Source organism: Gymnoscopelus microlampas (assembly GCF_963454915.1).
Source record: "Gymnoscopelus microlampas genome assembly, chromosome: 15".
In the NCBI taxonomy this organism is placed as follows: Eukaryota; Metazoa; Chordata; class Actinopteri; order Myctophiformes; family Myctophidae; genus Gymnoscopelus; species Gymnoscopelus microlampas.
This window is the reverse complement of record NC_139952.1, coordinates 31,312,261-31,334,802: the sequence shown is the minus strand read 5'-3', so window position 1 is coordinate 31,334,802 and position 22,542 is coordinate 31,312,261. Positions and strand designations below refer to the sequence as shown.

At 45.4% G+C, this 22,542-nt stretch overlaps 2 protein-coding genes across 4 annotated transcripts in view; one reads left to right on the top strand and one right to left on the bottom strand.

Moving 5' to 3' along the window:
- Nucleotides 1–22,542, bottom strand: part of trappc9 (trafficking protein particle complex subunit 9) — a 325,308-nt gene that overhangs the window by 12,320 nt on the left and 290,446 nt on the right. The gene's annotated exons all lie outside the window — the stretch shown is intronic.
- On the top strand, nt 2,064–7,460 carry LOC311062380 (focadhesin-like; the record flags this gene model as incomplete). Its single annotated transcript, XM_084081381.1, has 1 exon — nt 2,064–7,460. The coding sequence occupies one exon, from the start codon at nt 2,064–2,066 to the stop codon at nt 7,458–7,460; it is 5,397 nt and encodes a 1,798-aa protein (XP_083937507.1).

Below are 22,542 nucleotides of genomic sequence, written 5' to 3'. Positions count from 1 at the left end.
TTGATTTTTACTTCGTCGAACGACGGTGTCTGCTAGGTCCTGTCGCAATTATCTGAGATCGTCGTCGGAATCGTTTACATCCGTCTTTATAAATGTGTCTGTTGAATGAATGTGACTATTTACGCTATTTTTGAACATTTTGTGTATGAAATGTTTAAATGCACGGCCTGTTTTGTCTTTGGCTTGGTTATACTGTTATCGGTCATTGTCACTCATTTCTTTTCTTCTTCTTTTTTTATTTGTCATATCTGCTCCGTGCAATTTTTGTTTATAAAGTCTAAAAGGCAAACAGAAATGCAATTTTGATTCATAATGGTTCCAATGCTCAATGTCAAAAACACGATGAAATTGTTAATGTACGACAATCACCCCATGAAGCCTTGCATAGTAGATTATTTTATGTTTTTGTCACATTCCTGATCCAATATTACATTTTTGATGAATTGAAGTCAAAGCTATCATGAAAAAGAATGTATAAACGTTCCAAGGAGGACTTTACTGCACTGTGGAAGTTACAAGCAAATGTTTTAAATACAGTTTTGCTCTTGTTAAGCTTGGCCTCCTATTTACAAAAAATATTGGCATATTCGATCAGGAATGCGACAAAAACAAAAAAAATAATCTCCATGAATTCAAGGCTTCATGGCGTGAATAAATTATAGGGGAAAAGAGTAATTTTGGCAAACAGTGGTAGAAGAAGTACTGAGATGTTTTACTTAAGTAAAAGTATCAATTCCACAATGTAAAAATACAAGTAAAAGTTTGGTATTCAAAATTTACTTGAGTAAAAGTACAAAGGTATTGGCATCAAAACACACTTTAAAGCACAAAAAGTTAAAGTAGAGCACTCATTACGCAGAGTGTCCCATTTCATTTTGAAAATAGTCGATCTAAGCTCACAACGTGTCGCATTGCGACGCGTTGTGAGCTTGTAGATCGGCTATTTTCATATAGCCAAAGTATATTTAGGGCTGAAGTGGTTAATGTAGGTTTTCTAAATCTACAACGTAACTAGTAACTCAAGAGTTCAAATAATTGTAGTGGAGTAAAAGTACAATATTTGTCTGTGAGGTGTAGTGGAGTAGAAGTAAACGTATAGAAGATTGGGAATAATCCAGTAAAGTAAAAACACCTCAAAATTGTACTCAAGTACAGTACTTGAGTAAATGTTACTTTACACCACTAGCGGAGAACTACCCTATTCCAAACGGCTGTCTTTAGGGTTCATTAACATTCACTCATAAATAAATATAAGCATAGTGGGAGTGAACACATTCCTCCATCATCCGTTAAACGCTAATCGCACCTTCGGCATGTGATGCTATGCAACACTCTGTGCTTCGACCACAAAACATCTCTTGAACGCACGAGCATGAAATGTGTATTATGCAAAGGAATGTGTTGGACAAATAATTCTAGTGATGATAGTATTAAACGTGTGCTCCAGGGAACGTAGTTAATTTAAAACGTTATATATAAAACAGTGGTTCACAACATGGGGTCTGGGGCCATGGAGTCCTTGAGGGGGTTGGATCCAAATGGACGCTTACGGGTCTGTAACTCTGAGAGTTAAATGAACACTGAGGATTTGACAGTGTAGATTGCGGTCCCAAAGATAAATGATTAAAAAAAAAAGGTTATTAAATGGGGGTCCTTGGGCTAATCCATGCATATCAAACTGGGGGCCCTTGCTATTAAAAGGGTGAGAAACACCTCAGGTAGGCTACAACTATCTCTCCTCCTTATACTTTGAGTTTAGATTATCCATATATCCTGATGCATGCATCTTTCAGCACGACGGAGACCTTAAGTTGGTGTGTGACAGCTACGTTCTGTACTGACGCTGACATTTTTCTTCCCAATTTAGTCAAGCCTGCTACACCACGGTGGATATGAAACCACGACCTCCGTGATGGTGATGTCAGATAGTGTCAGACATCTCCATATATGGAGCGGTCTATGTCAGTTATGCCCAAATATGGGACTATGACATCAGTAGTTTTGCTTTTTCGCTTGGCGTCAATAGTCTTCTGGGTTTGAGTCGGAAAAGAAACCAAGAAAGGATGAATGAGAGTCAGAAGGCACGTATCGACTTCCCCAACGCCATCATACAAGCCCAGGCTGTGAGAAGCCTTGTGGCCGCCGTACTAAAAGAAAAGGGTCAAAATGAAAGGATCTCCTCTCAGGGTGCAGCCATGGAGGCTCTGTGGGAGCAGTGCTGCAGTGAGTGTGCTCCGGTGCGATCCCTCTGCTGCAATGCCCTGGTTGTGCTGGTGGAACAAGGCCACGCCGACCTCCAGCACATCCTCAGCAGCATCCTCAACCTCCTGCCCTCGGCCGGGAACGTCCAGGGGCTGATCAGGGTCATTGGCAGGCTGCTGCAGATGCAGGCGGAGCGGCAGAGAGACACCGGAGCCCCCTCCACCTGCCCGTACTCCATCAGAGCCAGTCCCCATCCGTACATCACGGCGCTGGACAACCGGGCGGACTGCTGGCCCAGCCTGCTGCAGGAAATCGATGACTACATCCGACAAGCTGTGGAGAGGGACGAGCCAGCTTACGTGGACATGCTGGCACCCTTCCTACGCTATGTGTACTGCCAGCCTCAGCAGCAAGCCCAGCATGCCCTCCTCCGCCACGGCCTCCTCAGGGTGCTACTGCCTGCCTGGCCGGGCAGCGGGTACGCAGATGGAAAGAGCCTCTCGCAGGTTTCTGAGCGCCTGTTGCGCTGCCTCTGCCAGATGGTTCCATACATGCAGGTGGACAGTGTGGAGGGAGTGGTGGAGCTTCATGGCTACCTGCAGACGTTGCTGCCCTTCGTGGTGAGGGCACGTGGCGAGAGCTGGCGGGGAGAACGAGCCCGCCTGGCCCTGCAGCTGCTTTGTGTGTGTCAGATCAGCCTGAAGTTGAACAGCGACTGCAGCCCCCTGGTCCGCCTGCTGCAGCAACTCCTACCCAGCTGCAAAGAGGACGTGCCGGCGGAGGAGCTGCTGACAGGATTGTCTTTTCTCTTACTGGAGGCGTCAGCACCTCAGCAGACCGGCCTGCTCACACTGGCACTAAGTCTGGTCCCCGAGGAGGCAGAGCAGTGTCTCTGGGCCGCCCCCATCCTGGTGCTCCCCCTCCTACAGCTACAGGCCTGCTCCACCCTCACGGAGCCCCTGGCGGACCCCCGGACCCACAGCCGCAACCAAACCCTGGTCCACAGCCTGCTCCGCAGTGCCCAGAAGCCCACACACCAGAACACTCAGGCCGGTGTGGGGCTCCTCTCCCCTCTCAGTCCGTGGTACAACCAGGTACAGGTGGCCATAAATGTGTTGCGGAGGGTGGTGGATGATGCATCCGCAGCCAGCGAGTGGCTCCTGTCAGTCACCTCGGCCCTGTCCTCCAGCCAACGGCCCCCGAAGGCCCTCAGCCTCATCATGGCCCATCTCATCATCAGCGGCCAGGCAGGTGTCTGTAAACTGGCCCTTGACACAGCCCAGGCCATAGCGCTGGCCGACCCCTCCCAGGTACCATCTCTCCTGCCCGTTCTGTTGTTCAGACTGAGTAGGGAAAGCGACCCGGCCGTGTCCCATGCTGTGCTCTCCTCCCTGCCAAACTTTGGCACCCACAAGCGGTGTGTCCCCCAGGTGCTGCACATTCTCCAGATGCTGGCTACCGACGCCAAGCTGAGGGCCTTGACGATGCGCCTCATGACCGCACTGTGGGTCAAACATGACCGTGTGTACCCGGAGCTTCAGCGTGTGCTGTTGGCCCAGCAGGAGAAGTGGAGCGTGGTGGTGGGGAGGGACACGCAGTGGGAACACATCCTGGCCAGGGCTGCCTGTATCAGGGATATCTGCACTGAGAGGCCATACCAGCATGGAGCGGACATGCTGGCAGCCATAACGCACACTCTGAACCAGTGCAACAAACCTGACCTCGCCAGCCCCGCTGCCCTGGCCCTACAAGGACTGCAGCAGCTCTGCCGGGCAGAGGTAGTGGACGTTGTCTCCACATGGAGGGCCCTGGGGCCCATGCTGAGCTGTGATTCGAGGCCCCTGGTTGTTAAGGCTGTAGCCGAGCTCCTGGCCCTGGTGCCCCAGCTAACCGCTAAGAGCGAGGAGTACAAGAAACTGAGAGAAGAGGTGGTCAGCCTTCTCTGGACCTACGCCCTAAGCAAAAAGTGTGAGGTGGCTAGCTGTGGCTACAGAGCACTGTCAGCGTTCCCTGATGTTTCACACACAGTGTTACATCTCCCGGAGCCGGCCAGGCCGGTGGCAAAGCTTCCTGAAGACAAGGAGGAGGAGGATAAGCAGAAGGAAGACAAAGAGGAGGACCTGTCTGTCCCCGGTTCATCGTACGTGAAGCTCCTGACCCTCACCTCATCCCCTGTCCTACCAGCTTTGGAGGCATTCCTAACATCACTGGTGAGGCAGGAGATGGAACAGATGCCTCGTGGGGTGTACCACACGGCCCTGAGAGGGGCAAACCTGCGTTCTGAGCAGGGGAAAACTGTGGCAGGAATCCCAGCGTTCCTGCTGAAGATGTACGAGAAGAACAAACAACCTGGATTCAAGCCCGGACTTGCAACCGGACTCCTTCACACCTACGAGCTGCCCGTGCAGACCGACCGGGACGGCAGGCCAATCCCACGCTTCCTCCTCAGCCGCAGCCGCAGCTACCAGCAGACACTGGCCGCCCTCATACATGAAGTGAACATTCAGCCGTCAGAGTGGCATGGTGTTCACCTGCTGCCCCAGGCCTGGCGAGGCTTCATGGACAGAGCTTTTCATGCCGTCCTACAAGGTCGACGTGGCGAGCTTGAAATGCAGCGGAAGCAAGAAGGCAAGGAGAGCCCTGAGGATCTGCAGAACAAACACCACTGTGCCTGGCTTTGGGCCAGAGACCAGTTGACTGATGTCATGAAGTCCGCTGCAGAGGACAGTCCAGTGGTGCAGGGCAACTCCATCCTGGCCCTGAGTGGACTAGCTGCCGTCCTGGCCAAATACGAGAGCAACCTCCCGCTTGAAACAGATGGCAGTCTGGGGGTGGGACCGGAGATCGTCCCCACGTCCAGCTGGTTGTCCATGGTGTTGGACACCTTGCTGAGTGTCATCAGCACCAGCTACAAATCCAGAGGACAAGTCTTTGCATGGTTCCAACATCGCTCCTACTCGGGCGAGAACACTGCGAGCCCCACCGCCCGCTCCTGCGCCGCCCTGGCACTGTCCTTGGTTGTGCCCATGCTGGTCAGCTGGCGCAGGGACAGTGTGGCAGAGGTGCTGGCCACGCTGCGGGCTGGCCTGCCTGGCCAACCCACCGCCGACAACTCCAAGGCTGTCCAGTTCCACTCAGGTCTGGCACTGGGCATGGTGCTGTCCAGTCTGCATCAGGAACGCCTCAGCCAGGTTTCGGCCCAGAAGGACGTTGACCTCCTCATGAGTTGTTTGGATAGTCTGGAGTCCTGCTCCTTCAACTCCAGCCTGGAATACAATGCGGGCTGCGTCCTGGGCTTGGGGCTGGTACTGGGGGCCCTGTGCAGCAGCGGGCAGGCTGAACACAGGGGCCGCGTGGCCCTCACGCTGGACAAGCTGCTAGCCAGCCTACAGGACAGCAGTGGACAGGGACTCGTGCTACAGGAAACGTTGGCCTACTCTGTGGCGTGCGTGTCCGTGTCAGCCTTCAGAGGAGGCCTCCTTGACCCCACCAAGGCCGAGGGAGTTGTGAACACACTGCGCAGTGTGACCGAGGACAACCAGCAGATTGCAGGCTTCTCCCTGGCTCTGGGGTTGGTGGTCCATGGCATGGCTGCCTGTGGTCACGGGAAGGCGGAGGACTTCCACCCTCGTTTACAGGCCGCTTGGATCAAGATCCTGCTGGCTGAGGGTTGTCCCAACATGCAGCGCCTGGCTGCCGTCAATGGACTGGTTGCTCTGGTGGGATCCGAGAGCTACATAATGCAGCTAAAGACTGAAGCAGAGCAGTCGACCCAGGAGCAAGGCAGGCTCAACGAGGTCATCAGGTCCTTAACACAAATCATAACGCTCTCAGGAGCCATTGGGCTGCAGTCCAACAGTGCCTGTCTGATGGGACATCTGCATTTAGCCCATATGACCTGCAGTCGAAGCCAAACAGTAGTTCCTCAGGACTTCGGTTACCTTCCGGAGAAGAGCGTCATGAGAGCTATCATCGACTATGTCGCAGAGGCAGGGAAGAAAGGTCCAGAATTTGCCCCACCAGGGGCGGTGAACACTGCCCTGGCGTCCCTGGCATCAGTGGGGGCCAGTTTCCAGTACCCACCAGTCAACTGGAGCGCCACCCTTTCACCTCTCATGAGGCTCAACTTCGGACAGGACACGCAGCATCAGTGCGCTGTGCTGGCGGCGAGCCAAGTTCAGACGTCCCAGAGTGCATCTCTCTTCCTGGGCTCATGGCTCTCCCCTCCCCTCGTCCACAGCCTTAGCTACAAGACGCGGGGCCACCTGTACAAGACTCTGGCCACATGGATGAGACATGTGGCAGAGGACAAGCTCCAGGTGTTCGTGGAGACCCTGGGCGTGCAGCACTTCCAGGAGGAGCTGCGGGACCAGGGGCAGTTAGTCTGTGTGGCCCTCCTCAGGAGCCTGGAACAAGCCATGGCCCTGCCCAACCCACCCAGACACTGCTGGGCCATCCTCCGCTCCACTGTAGAGAAGATCTTCACCCTGCTAACTGACCACATACTGGACAGCCATGTGGAACTGTGTGAAGGAATCGCCAAATGTCTGTCTGCGTTACCAGACGACGACGTGGGCCGGATCACACAGCTCACAGAGACCACCATGGAGAAGGGCTGCTTCGTTCTGACCTACCTCATCTCCCAGGGCAGAGTGCCCCTCCTACGCCTTAACGATGTCATCGCCGCCGTGCTCCGCGGTTGGCCCAGCCGACGAGTGGGCCGGCTCCTCCTCCACACCTTCTACCAATGCCGTCTGGCCACCAGCCCTAACACTGGGGTCTCAGAGCGCATGGAGTGGTTACTGGGGTTGATGGGCCACATCCGAAACATCGTCTATGGTGCCACGACCGTTGAGTGCAACACCACACAGGCCACAGACTTCCTGCTCCAGGTGTTTGCCGGAGCGGTGGCCGCATGGGGGGACCACTCCATGCCTCTGCTCCTGGGCACGAGGGCCTGCGGAGAGGAGGCCCTCGCCGACACCTCCCTGTCCCTCTGTCTGCTGGGACTGTCTCACAGTCTCCCACAGCTGCTCTCTACTGAACCCTGGAGCAGCCAGTCTAACAAGATGGCCAAAACGTCTACCATTCATGCGTGTGAGTCTCAGTTCATAGACTGGCTCTTCAGTATGGCAGAAAGCCCAGAGGACTGTTTGTCAGCGACATCCATCACCTCAATCAGAGCTGCCCTGCTGGCCCTCAAGTCCTGTGCAGAGTTCAAGAAGAAAGCGGTATGGACGAGAGCTTACGGCTGGTAGCCTGGCGAAACCACCACAACCTATTGCAGCCATTCCAAAACTCTGGGCCGTGAGGATATTGCAAGTATATCCCCATATCATTGGCAAAACACTAAGACTTTAATTATAATATAACATATATACATATATATACATATATATATATATATATATATATTCATTTGTGTGGAAAAATATGTCATGGTATTTGTTTTCTTTTAAACCTTGAAAAAGGAGTTTTCATGTTAGTTCCATTGATCCAAGCAGGAACACAATCGATTGATTGATCATTAAAATAAACTGAACATGGGCTGCCGTATTTCTAATTGCAACTTGCCCTGTTTCGGTGCCCAGTGGGCACCGAAACGGGTCGTAGCACCACGAGGGGTTAATCCGCCCCTGCACGTAGCGATGCGTTGTGAGTTCGTAGATCGGCTATTTTCCCTCAAAGTACTTTAACACACTTGTATAGCCCGAAAGACCACACCAGTTACTATAGTACATGCATGTCATTGTTGTCTACATCGGTCACATTGTTTACGTAAACCGTGACCATTTTCCTGGCATCCTAGCTAAAATGATTTAGATATTTATGTTGTGGTCTTTTACAATTAACATTACTTGCCTGAAAAATAAAAGCTTCTCTCACCAGAGGCCAATGCTACCAACCACCATAGTCAACAAAAAGCATGAAAACAATAGACAGACGTCTGTTTAGTTTTTCTAACTGTGGTATTAGCTCCTTTTACTGTCTTTGCAACCTTGCTTTACTGTTTTACACTGATCTGATTTTACAATGCGAGGCATCTTTGCTGTAGGTAGTTCATATGAATTCTAGCCTTAAAAAACAACAACAACAACAACAACAAAACTGGGAAACCTGTTTTAAAAATGAATCAAAACTAAACTGAAATTGAAAACAAAAAGTCAAAACAAAATTAAAAAAGTTTAATTAAAAAACGCAAAACTGTAATAACCTTGTTCACAACGGTCACGATTATTTACCAAGGTCCAGCAGACTCAGGGTGTGTTGTGTGATATCACAGGCAGGCATTAATAGAGAAGCATATCGTCTCTGTCGGGTGGAAAACTCACATGTCCAAAACTGTTACTTTTCAGGATTCATATTCAAAAGCAGCAAATGTAGCATATATACAAGCTCAAAACGCGTCGCTTCGCGCCGAAAGTAAGGCACTGTAAAGTCGCTGTAGTGTGATCAAATAGGGCATTAATTTACGGGGAAAAATACACAAAAAGTTAAAATATGGAGATAAGAGGTTTCCGCCCGACAGAGACGATATCCAAGGGCAGATGACCATGTCACGAGGTTCTGAAACCTCGTGCCGCGCGGCCAGCGACCACATTAGCCAGGGGAGGGTCATCATCGGTGAATGCTCCGATGGAGGCATAGCTGGCTGGTGGATGATGTGTGCTTTTAAAAGGTTGCGGTGTGCTGGGGTTGAGACTAAAAATAACCTGACAGCCTCTGACATCCCTGTAAGCCATCTGCCCCTTTTATAATTATCCCCATAACAACCACTCACTCCCATTTTCTGTTGTCTTTTCCCTCCGCGAACAGTTGCTTTTAAAGATTCCATCTGCTCTCGCCAAAGGACACAGAGGAGCCTGGAGGATTCCAGCTCCATTGTTTGTTTCTTGTGACTCATTTTTTCACTCGTGGTTGAATATGTAACAAATTCAACATTCATCACTCCGGCCCAATTGGCCTATTTGTTTTATTTATTCTTTTTTTTGTGTTCATTTTGGCATGTTATGTGGCAGCATATGCATTGTAATAGATTGTAAATCCTGATGGCAGTTAAAAAAAAGGGGGCAAATAGGCATAACTTGGCAGTGTCTCATTGCGGCGTCTTAATAAATGGTCTGAGTAATCGCTGTCCATCTGTGCCTCTCTAACAAGTTGAACACCAACTGGGTGTAATTATGCTGCCGTTCAACGGGACATGTTTAAGACTTTCCAGCCTACAAAGCTGTACTGTAATTTCAATAACAAATCATTAATAGCAGCTCCCCGCGTGGCAGAAACCTTTCCAGGTGTCAGCAACAGTTTATTATGAAGCGGCCTGGCTTATGTGCGGCAGGCTTTCTAGTTCAGTGATTCTCAACCTGCCTTGAATTTCAAGGACTCCCTTGTTTGATATGCATTAGACCACAGAGACCCATTTTTAGATGTGTTCTTTTTTTTTTATTATCTACAATCTACACTGTAGAAACCCCAACTCTGACAGTGTACAAACGGAACCAAATGGACCCGTATACGGGTCATTTGTACACTCTCAGACTCTCAGGCCTGTAAACGTCGATTTGGACGAACTGAAAGCAATTTCAGCCGAGCTGATGTGCACATCATAAGAGCCGTAATGCTATACGCGTCCCAAATACCAAGGAAAAAGGTGCCTTTCCAACCAGTCAGGGGAGGCGAGCAGGGGCCCGGATTTCTTGACATAATAGCCAGTGACAATGGATTTCTTTTTTTTTTCGTTTTCCCTGTCCATTTTCTCTCTCTCTCTCTCTTGCTCTCTCTCTCTCTCTCTCTCTCTCTCTCTCTCTCTCTCTCTCTCTCTCTCTCTCTCTCTCTCTCTCTCTCTCTCTCTCTCTCTCTCTCTCTCTCTCTCTCTCTCTCTCTCTCTCTCTCTCTCTCTCTCTCTCTCTCTCTCTCTCTCTCTCTCTCTCTCTCTCTCTCTCTCTCTCTCTCTCTCTCTCTCTCTCTTGCTCGCTCTCTCTCTCTGTACTGCTCTTCAACAAAAGGAGAGGAGTGACAGCGGCACACTCTCTCTGCGTCTCGCCGTCGTCACGGTAACGTTCAGGGTCAGCAGAGTGTAGCGTCCTTAACCCTACACTTAGAGATTTGCTCAGCTCGGGCTCTGGAAAGCCAGTGGATCGTTGAGCAGCAGGCTTTGGTTAAAAGCCTGTAGTATAAAGTATAGCCGATCTACAGGCTTGCGACGTCTTGTATCCACGACGCATTGTGAGCTTGTTTGTATTGGTATTGGTATTGGTATTTTTGGCACGCAACGCCATCATACGTATGGGGTGAGCAGACATTCTGCATAATGAATACTTTTCACTTTTGGTACTTTAAGTATATTTCGATGCCAAAACCTTTGTAATTTTACTCAAGTGCATTTTGAACAACAGACTTTGTAACAGAGTATTTTTACAATGTTGTGTTGATACCTTTAATTAAGCAAAACGTTTGAGTACTTTTTCCACCATTGCACTTATTAATGAGGCCTTTGCCTGCAAGACATGTACTGTAACAACAGGTGTCCGTACTGTTTTAGCCTTTTGGGCTGTGGAAGACTTCAGCGGAGATGGCCCGAGATTGTCTGCGACGGGGGAAAGGGAGGGCTCATTTTGTGTTGCGTGATAACCTATTACGCCCCCCAGCTCAGACCGCGCCGCTTATCAGTTACAATGTAGCCATTTAGCAGACTCTCCTATCCATAGTGACAAGTGCGAGATTGGAATAAACAGAATAAACATGAACCCTACTCCACAAACAACAGGGTAAATAGTCGAGTGACAACAAGTAATGCAAGTAAAGCAGAGAGTGAAATGTAGTGCCTCAAAATAAACTTGGAGACCAGGTAAACAATGAACCCTGGAATCTGTCTAGACCGAATGTTATCTAAATAACGCTCCTGACATTTTGTGGGGAAGAAAAACCAGAATAACAAAAAATCTTGAGAACAAGGGACCAAGATACATTGTCCAATACTGTACATACATTGTATACCTATAGCATCTATTGAGAAAAGGTGAAAAGAAGGGATACAAAGGAGAGAGGAGTGCTAGGGGTGGGGGGGGGTGAGGTGGAGTCTGAAGAGGTGAGTCTTCAGACTGCGGTAGATAATGGGGAGTGAGTCTGCAGTTCTGACTGTAAGAAAGAGTTAATTCCACAGCTTGGGAGCCAGGAGGGAGATGATAGGTCTAGGACGTGTGGAGCATTGTTCAGGGTGTTTGTTTTTGTGTGGGTTCCCAAACTTTTCAGGCTGTGACCCCCCCGAAATAATCATATTTGAACTGGGGACCCCCCCCACCTGACAAGCACTTGGAATGAAGGATTTGAGATTTTTAGTTTGACTCAGTTCCACAGATAAATATTGTGAAAATAGCCGAACTACAAGCTCACAACGCCTCGCGATGCGAGGCGCTGTGAGCTTGTAGATAATCTATTTTCAAATGTTTCGCCTCTTTCTTAGGTAATATTTGACAATTTGGCCAATGTTTGATTATTCATTATCGTATAGTTTCTTGGTTACTTTTGACGTAGTAATGGTCTTATTATTAGGTATTGAAAAGGTCTTAAATTGTCACTTTAGAAATGTGCAGAACCTGTATAAACTTATACTGTATGTTGGTTAGGACTTATAGATCGGCTATTTTCACTATTTGTGTGTTCCCAGAACTCAGAGTGAGTACCATCTGAGCAGGGCCCAAATTAGGTTCTAAGAACCTTATCTGAAACCGAGCCGACAGCGTATAGAAACAAATCCCGAAAATGTGAAATAGGCTACGTTTACTTGGTTCTTGTAGTCGAAAAGAGACCCAATGTGAGTGGGAAGGTTTGTAGGGTTGGATGAGTATATTGTTTAGACTGATGCTAGATTCTGGGTTTACCATTGATCCTACTTTCCTAAGGCTCATACACTGTCTCTCTGCATTTGTTTACCTTGCTTTACATACAGTAAGTCGCTCTGGATAGGAGCATCTGCTAAATGCCTAAATTGTGAATTGCAATCATGTCCTGAAGGTAAGGGGAGTGCTGTGCCCTTGATTGCCCTGAAGGCCACCATGGGGGGGGGGGGGGCTTTGATTGTACAAGGCCATGGGCTATTCGGCGCGGGTGCTCGCTTGCCTAGCGGCTTGCATAGGCACGGGCCTCACAAGCCTCGAGGTCTCACCGTCGAAGCGCCCACCTATTGTCAAGTGACTTAAAAAATTGTGTGCATTGCTTGTAAAACACTGCACGTATAGTATGCTGGACCTTGACTTAAACAATGCTATCCTTGGAAAAACAATACGTATAGCCGACGGTCGGGGATAAGGAAGAGCACTCTGGATACCGTTGCTGTCGGGTGGAAACCTTGTCCAAAACCTTTCCTTTTTTATTATTATCTTAAAAACACTTTTAAAATAGTGAAAATGGCAGATCTACAACTACTTGTGAGGTTTCAGCCCGAAAGCAACGATCTCAGGGAGGAAATCCCAGCAGGAAAGTTCCAGGACCTTCCCAGAAGAGAAGATTTGCGTAAACAAAATGAATGATAATTCAAACTATTTCAAACTACTTTCACGAAGTGACACCCTGTGAGCTTGTAGATCTGCTGTTTTTGAATAAATCAAGTAAAGTGGTTAAAATGATTGTGATGCTATACTAAAACCCTTTCAGACCGGGAACGCATCTGTGTCACTTTAGATTTCTTTGGCTATTCAAAAATAGCAGATATACAAGCTCATAGCGCGGCACTGAGTTCCGCGCTATGAGCTTGTAGATCTGCTATTTTTGAAAAATCTTTTTTTTTTTCTTTTTTTCAAAAAACTGTTAGGATTTTTTTTTTTTTTAATAATCGCCTCAGGTCTTAATGGGTTAACTACTTTAGCTGGTGACCCCCTGGAACCCCCCCCCCCCCCCCCATGGACCACACTTTGAGAACCACATAGTGTACTTTCCGCCACTGGCATTAATGAACAAGGTTTAACCCATTCAATCCGGGAACGCATCTTTGTCATTTTTGATTTCTTTGGCGACAAGCTTTCTTTGGCGACCGAGTGTGGCGCTATGAGCGTATAGATCTGCTATTTTTGAAAAATCATTAACATTTTTGCAAATCGTTGAATATATATATATTTTTTAAGCGAACATTTGTAACTGTCAAATGTCTCAACAAATGTCTTCATTTTTCTGAAGTGGTGCTCGAACCTTTTTCTTGTCAAGGACCCCCAAAATGATATGTTTTTGGCCGCCGATCCACATCAAAATATGTTGTTCCAGAGACCCCGCAGAAGCAAAGATTTGAGTTAAAAATGTTGTTTAAGGAAAAAAAAAATGTTATTCAAAGATTTGCTCAGAAATAGCCAAAGTATAAAAGTAATAGTTATACCAAAACAACTAAAATGACACAGCATGCGTTCCCGGATTGAATGGGTTAAATGGAGAGTGACATGAGAGGGGAACAAAGTCCGAGAGGAGGATTAAATATGTGCGCAGCAGGAAGTCCCAAATGCAAGATCAGCATCCCAGCAGGGTTCCATTACAGCAGAATGGCACCAACCTCAGCACCTCATCTCCTGTCCTCCTTTACAATACTGCTTCCCAACCTTTTCTGGATCGGGCCCACTTGAAACGCTATAAACATCACGACACGTTTTGAGCTTGTAGATCTACTATTTTTTGTTTGTTGCTATTTTGGAATTTGAATCTTGAAAGAGTTACGAGACATGAGGTTTCTGCACCGACATCAACAAAATACACAATCGCATTGGTTCTCAAGGTGGGGTTTCGGAGACCCCATGGGGTCCTTGGAGGGGTTCCAGGGGGTCCCCATGCAAAATGTGTTAATACAGCATCACAATCATTTTAAACACTTCATCCATTTATACCTTGGCTATTCAAAAATAGCAGATCTACAAGTTCACAGCGGATCACTTCATGCCACGCTGAGAGCTTGCATATCTGCTATTTTTGAAAATATTTGAAAAATATCGAAAATGTTTGGAAAACTTAACATAAATCTTCTCTTCTGGGGGTCCCTGACAAAGAATAATTTTCAGATGGGGGTCCGACGGCCAAATAAATATCAATTTGGTGGTCCTTGACATGAAAAAAGTTTGAGAAGCACTGGCACTATTGTGTTCATACCGCAGCAGGTTGGATTGACATGGTCTCGACTCCAGGCCTGCTTCCAAATCAATCCCTGGCCCCAAGGTTAGAGCTGAATTAATGTGAGGATTATATGCTCACCATACTGTTTATGACTCCTGATGGGATTTGGAACCAAATCGATTGATCGACTGGGATATCGTCACTGTCGGGCAGAAACCTTGTATCTTCCTTTGTTTGTTTTGTTTTTTTTAATCTCCTTTTTATGTTGTTGATTGATCATTAACCCATTAAGAACGGGAAAGCGTCTGCCAATTTCGATTTTAACCACTTTAACCATTATCTTATACTTTGGCTATTCAAAAATAGCAGATCTGCAAGCCCATAGCGCCGCGGTATGGGCTTGCAGATCTGCTATTTTTGTTTCAAATCATGAAACTCTGTGCAAATCTATGTAACTCAAATCTTTGCTTCTGGGGATTCTAAAAATATCTTCTAAATCCTAAGAGTTTTTTTTTGTTTAAATGTTGCTATAATCAGTGGCTCTCAAACTTGCTCATGTCAAGGGCCCCCAAAATGATATCTATTTGGCCTCGGACCCCCCATCTCAAAATATGTTGTTCTAGGGACCCCCCCCCAGAGGCAAAGTTTTGAGCTTGTATATCTTCTATTATTGAATAGCCAAAGTATAAAATAATGGTTAAAGTGATTACACAGATGCGTTCCAGGTTTTGATCGGTTAAAGATGAGCTTGTGGCTAAATAATAGCATACATTGGATCCACTGGAACACCTTTCCCCCCATTTCCTATAAAACAGTGACAATATACTGTAGCATTAGGTGTTGAATGTTTTTAAATGGACCACAATGGAAACACTTTTTTTGGGTGATTTTATCCATTTTGGCGCTTTTAGTGGTTATTGTGTACCTTTTAAATGATGCCAATAAAAAACATTCCAGTTCAAAGCATGGGGGATAGCTTTACTCATTACTACGCTTCATTTTCTACACTTTATTCCTTCATGATATCGCAAAGAGTCAACAGGGGGGAAAGGAGGCCGGTTGGCAGTTGTTTAATAGCATGATGATCAGTCACCAGGGTGTATTACAGCCCGGCGTGTCATCAGCCCGTCCATTAGCTCTCTTATTAAGCCTGTGATACGTACTTTACCTATACGAGCTCACAGTGCGCTGCGTCCGATCAGCTTTGTGAGCTTGTCGGGCGGCTAATTTCCGGCGTGCGGCACCCCCCGTTGTGCGACAGAGCACGACCCATTAAAACCAGCAAAGCATCTGTGTCATTTTAGATTTTAGCTATATATAGATAGCAGTTTTTCAGAAAACTGTTAGGATTTAGTGGTTTAGAACAGTGGTTCTCAAAAATTGCGGATATCCATCTCACAGTGCGTCACTTCGTGCCGTGCTGCAAGCTTACGTACATCTGCTATTTTAGAAAATGTTTGAAAAATCTTGAAAGCGTTTGAAATCTTCTCTTATGGGGGTCCCTGGCACAAAACAGTTTGGAGAACTACTGATTTATAAGGCATTTGTAGAATCATCCTCAGGTCTTAAAGGGATAAATTAGGCTTCCTACAGCAGTGATGGGAACGCGGAACACGTCACATCATGTAATGAGAACACACAATGCTGGAGGGATGAATGGGGAGTAGAGGAGTAGGGAGTACAGCCTGTCAGTCCTGAGTATTACTGGGAAATTAGTGCTAGAGAGAGAGAGAGAGAGAGAAGAGCAAACTTAATGACATAACGGCACATAACTGGAGGAGCCGGCGTAATAATCTGTGCAATTTCCTCTGTATCCGTCAGCCTCACATCATATTCACTGACGATAGTCTGTACATGTACATCCACTTTATTGCTGCTGATAGATTGTACATTTATATGTAACGTACGCCTGTATTTATTATTATCTATTAAAAGGTTCATTCACTACGCTAAGCCAGTCATTCCAAGTGCAGATGGCCAGGCCAGATTTAAGTCTTTTATATGATCTCTCTATTTATCTATCTGACCAGCCGACTGTCTATCTGTCTACCTGTCTGTCTGTCTGTCTGTCTGTCTGTCTGTCTGTCTAACAATTATCAGAGAGTGTACAAATGTCGTCCCTTACATGTCCATTTGGTTACATGTGTACACTGTCTGAGGTACAAATGATTAACCCATTAAGACCTGAGCCGATTCTAAAAAAAAAATCTAAATCCTTTTTTTGGGGCTGTGTAACCGCCCCCTATAAGTGAGTTTTGGACACTGACCAATCCTGCACCGTGATTGGCCAATAGTCTACAACGCAGTCTACAACCCTAACCCTTCCACAGTCAATGCAAATCTATACTTTTGCAAAGTCAGCCAATCACATTACAGCTAGTGTCATCACCACTAGCTGTAATGTGATTGGCTGACTTTGCAAATTCAGGACTGTGATTGGCTAGCGAAACACATGACACATGTGCAGCCCTATGAATAGCAGTATGGACTTAAGATTTTTTTGCCTTTTTTTTTAAGTGAGTCATGTTGTGATGACCACACACCGCCCACTTCACACTGGGTGTGATTTTTTTTTAACATAAAAAAATATAAAAATATAAAAGAAATATAAGATAATTAAATATTTAAAAAAATATATATCTCAAAATCTGTTGTTCCAGAGATCCCCAGAAGCAAAAAATTCAAACGTTCGCTTAAAGAATCTGTACATATTCAAAGATTTGCAAAATGTTCACGATTTTTCAAAAATAGCAGATCTACAAGCTCGTAGATCTGCTATTTTTGAATAGCCCCAAAGAGATCTTAAAAATGACACACAGCTGCGGTCTAAATGGATTGTTTGACTTCATAATGGGGGAAGAATGACTCAAGTGTTTGTATCTTTGCACCGCCGTGGATGTCTGTCTGTCTGTCTGTCCTGAATGAATGAACTATATGATTGTCAGATATAATAGGTGGGGAACAGTGAGATCACTTCATGATTTGCCACCAGCAGACGACTGATGCAAGGCAATGGAAACCACAATTCGTTATTATCCTGCTGCTTCCCAAGCCACACTGCGAGATAAAAAAAATAAATCGATGCCTATGCTATCAGAAGGAGAGGGATTAGATTTAAAAAAGCTGTGGCCATTTGGACGGGGCGTTCTCTAGAAAGGGTCTGCCACAAAATGGACTTGGACTAAGCCTGGTGTTTACTCAAAATCAATTGGCTGTGCAAGGAGGCTTATGACTCGATATGGCAAGTGGATCAACTGATCAGTGCCATACCCGTCTATCAACTTACTGGATGCATGAAAGATGCAGATATCACAGCAGTTTAACCCGTTAAGACCTGAAGCCGATTCAACAAATGTCCTCTAAATCCCAACAGTTTTCTGAACAAAATGATGTTTCTATATCAGCGGTGCTCAAACCTTTTCATGTCAAGGACCCCCAAAATTGCATGTTTTTGGCCGCCGACCTCCATCTCAAAATATTTTGTTCCAGGGACCGAAGCAAAGATTTGAGTTAAAATGTGAATTTGTGGCCTAGACCGTGGCGTCGCGGTCTAGGCACCCTGGTTGCAAACCCTTAATAGCAGTGTGCCGCGGGTTCGCGTCCCGTTCCCGTCGGCCTTTCCTGCATGTCTTCCCCCATCTCTCTCCCCATTCTTCCTGTCGACATACTTTCCCTGTCCCTCTCCAATAAAAACAATAAAAAAATACCAAAAACAAATCTTTAAAAAAAAAAAAAATGTGAATTTGTACTTCCATGTACTGTTATGTACTCTCATGTACTGTTCTCATGTCTTACTAAATAAAGTACATCAATCAATCATCATGTTCGCTTTAAAAGAATATATACTATATTCATAGATGTGCACACATTTTCACAATTTTTCTTAAATAGCAGATCTACAAGCTCGTAGCTATGAGCTTTTATATCTGCTATTTTTTAATAACCAACATGTAAAATAATGCTTTTTAGCTCAAATTTAAAAATGACAAGATGCGTTCCCGGTCGTAATGGGTTAAGCTGCAATCCTGGAACTTGTTTTAATGAATGAAATGTGGATTTTAACCAATCCGTATGGTCGAGTATGTTAATACGATATAACTAGGACATCTGCAGTGGTGGAGAAATGGGAGGAATTTAGACCCTGGTGTCGGATAGGACACCTATACTGGTTGTCAAGTAGTACTGCCTGAAGCTCATAAGTGCAATATATCTCCCATGGCCAAGCGGGGACGTTTTTCTTTTATATACAGTATTATTGTGCACTGCAGTTACACTGTCAAGCACCTACTGTAGGCTACCTCTACAATAAGACGGTGCCGTGGCATTAGTCCGACGGTCCATTGTTCCGAAGTACGATTGGTCCGACGGCACACATTATATAACTCGGCCTAACCTCACAAAAATAGATGCCTAACCCTAGCTCTGGTCCATAGTGTTAGAAGGAGTTCTCCTTAACGCTATGTTACTTTTCAGCCATTGCTCGCATGGCTGAAAATGCGAGCAATGGCTCGAGAGGCTGCACTACCAGTGCAGCCTCTCGACTGTAGTTTAAAAAAAAAAAACACTTTGGGGTTAAGTTAACTAACATAGGTTAAGACATTTGTTCTCAAAGTGGGGTCCGGGGACCCCCAGGGGTACTTGAGGGGGTTCCAGGGGGTCCCCAGCTAAATGATGGACAGGAACCAAATGGACCCTTATGGGTCTGTAACTCAGAGAGTGTACAAATGGAACCAAATGGACCCTAACGGGTCCATTTGGTTCCATTTGTACACTCTCAGAGTTAAATTAACACTGGTTTTACAATGTGAATTGGGGTCCCAGAGGTATAAATGCCATTAAATGGGGGTCCGTAGCCTAATGCATGTCAAACTGGGGGTGCTTGAAATTAAAATGGTTGAGAATCACTGCTAGAGAGCCGTAAAAACCTTCTCTTATTGGGGTCCCTGGCTTATCTTTTCAAATGGGGGTCCGCGGGGTAATAAGTGTCAATTAGGGGGTCCTTGACATGAAAAAGTTTGAGGCCCTCAAAATGGCGAGGTGCGGCTGCCGTGCCAAACAACTGGAAAAAAGTCACAGACAGTCGAGCACGCTCTAAAAAAAAGCACGCGCCCGTGTTGTCACGGCATTACCTCAGTTCATTCACCCTGCCTGCATATTACCACAATTTACAATAATCTACAAACAAACAACATTACAGGTCTAATCAGCTCATTTACAGCCACTTGGTCCTCCATTAACCCATTGAGACCCGAAGCCGATTCTACATGTCTCCTAAATCTCAACAGTTTTCTGAAAAACGTATGTTTCTATATCAGTGGTGCTCAATCTTTTTCATGTCAAGGACCCCCAAATTTATATGTATTTGGCCGCCGACCCCATCAAAATATTTTGTTCCAGGGACCCCCAGAAGCAACGATTTGAGTTAAAAATGTTCACTTTAAAAATATATATATTCAGAAGATTTGCACACATTTTCACGATTTTTCAAAAATAGCAGATCTACAAGCTCATAGCGCGGCACTCGGTGCCGCGCTATGAGCTTGTAGATCTGCTATTTTTGAATAGCCCAAAGAGTAAAATAATGCTTTTTAGCTCAAATCTAAAAATGACACAGTTCCAGGTCTTAATGGGTTAAAGGAGCAGTGGTGGGTGCCCATGGGTTTAGGATTGATTGCGGAGAATGAATTAAGACAAATCAGAGGTAGAGAAAGGCGTTCTTCTCGCAAATAATTAAGGTGCATTCTGGTCTGTTAACAGCCTTACAAGCTAGCAGCTCTATTACGTCTAATGCAGTTCAACTGCTCATACATATTCCACCAGAGGGGCGAGTGAGTGGTGGACTATTATAGCTTTACCATTGCCAAGGTCAAATTCTAAGATGAGGGCAGTATTCTATAGGGCAATTACATTATGGAACAGTCTTCCTTGTGATGTCCGTGGCATCAAAGCAAAGGCTTGTTTTAAAAGGAAATTGCGACTGTATGTATACTCAGGACATTTTAATAATACCTTAGATTAAATGATAGTTTTATGGTTGGTGTGCCTTAATGGTCTAATGCATTTTAAATTGGTTATATTCCCTTTGTTCTTTTTTTCCCCTTTTAAAATCGAATTTCTTATGCAAGTAGTGACTTGTGGTATGTTTTTTTTTTTACTTTGTTTGTGTGTAATACATTGAGGATGTCATATTCTATTTTTTGTATATTTGTAATGGTTAATGTATGTTGTTGTCTTGGACTCCAGGAAGACCAGCTGCCGTTCAGGATATCATACTGCCAGTGATGGAAGAAGTACTCAAATGTTTTACTTAAGTAAAAGTATCAAAACTAGGATGTAAAAATACTCTGTTACAAGTAAAAGTCCAGAATTCTAAATTTACTTGAGTAAAAGTACAAACGTATTGGCATAAAAATATACTTAAAGTACCAAAAGTAAAAGTACTCATTATTATAGCAGATCTACAAGATCGTAGCTTGTACCAGCTATTGTATCAGCTATTTTCAAATAACCAAAGTTTAAATAGGGCTGAAGTGGTTAATGTATGTTTTGTAATAATAATCCAAATCTAGGTTTTCAAATAATTGTAGTGGAGTAAAAAGTACAATATTTGCCTCTGAGATGTAGTGGAGTAAAAGTAAAAGTACTGAACATTGGAAACACTCCAAGTAAAAATTCCTGAAGCAGAAAATAGCCGATCGAGCTTGTCCATCGGCTATTTTCCGCGAAAGCTTCCCCCACAATAACAGAAAACAGAAAATATTCTTGTATAGAGCCCTGAGGGACTCCGCTGAACCATATGGGGTTTAAGTGGATTAAGCCACTGGTCCATGTGTGAGCTGAGGAGATGGAACCCAAGAGATGATGATAAAACATGGGTGTTTTCATCCAGCACAAAGCAGTGAGGCATTAGAGGGCAGATCTCTGCTAATTACACATAGATAGAAAATAATTACAGCGTTCAACCACAGGGCAGACATAACGCATTCAATCCGGGAACGCATCTGTGTCATTTTAGATTTGAGCTATAATCATTATTTTATACTTTGGGCTATTCAAAAATAGCAGATCTACAAGCTCATAGCGCGGCACCGAGTGCCGCGCTACGAGCTTGTAGATCTGCTATTTTTGAAAAATCGAGAAAACTTGTGCAAATCTTTGAGCATTATATTTTTTAAAGCGTACATTTTGAACTCAAATCTTTGCTTCTGGAGGTCCCTGGAACAAAATATTTAACAAATGTTCGCTTCAAAACCTATATTCAAAGATTTGCACAAATCTTCCATTAATTTTCAAAAAATAGCAGATCTACAAGCTCATAGTGCGGCATTCGGTGCTGTGCTATGAGCTTGTATATCTGCTGTTTTTGAATAGCAAAAGAAATCTTAAAATGACACAGATGCGTTCCCGGTCTTAACGGGTTAAAAGAAAAAGGGACGGCGATGATAAAGGAACAACAGCTGCCGCATCCGGTCTAATGTGACGACCCTAACAGCTTGCTGATTTAAAGCCAGGGTGTGAGAATGGACGTTCTGGTGGCTTTGACCGCTGATGTGTGGGAAGACAATGTTATCATAACTCAGAGAGAGGGCACTTTTACATCTGGATTAACATAAAGGTTAAGCAGCCGAATACTGTGCCCCAGGCCTGGTGTAGAGGCCCACAAGGTTGATGCTGTCATTAATATAACGCTCTCCGGATCATAACCGGTTGCCTGAAGCCCACCCCGTGTTTTACATGCCGGTCCTAGCAGGAATTGCCTCGTTCGGCCTCCGACAAGAGGCTGCTCCTAACCTCGCCCTGGCAAGGAAAGCCCAGCAACATGAATGGCATATCCTGTATGGCACTACAATAACCCATTAAGACCTGAGGCGATTCTTAAAAATGTTTTCTAAATCCTAACAGTTTTTTGAAAAAAATCAAAAAAAAATATTTTTCAAGATTTTTCAAAAATAGCAGATCTACATAGGGATATTCATAGCACTCGGTGCCGCGCTATGAACAGCAAATTAATTTGGTTCCTAAACCTAACTATCAATAATTTAGTTGGGGACCGCCTCTGGAACCTCCACAAGGACCCCTCGGACCACCGGACCCCACTTTGAGAACCATTGACTTATGCAAGATCGATTTTCCAAAGATGAGGTCACATTACCTCATTTAAAATGCAAGCAGTTTGTGGCTGGTGAGTGCATGTCAAAAGACTGTTACAAAATAATAATCAGAAAATGGGGCTGTTATTATCGCTGCAAAGCC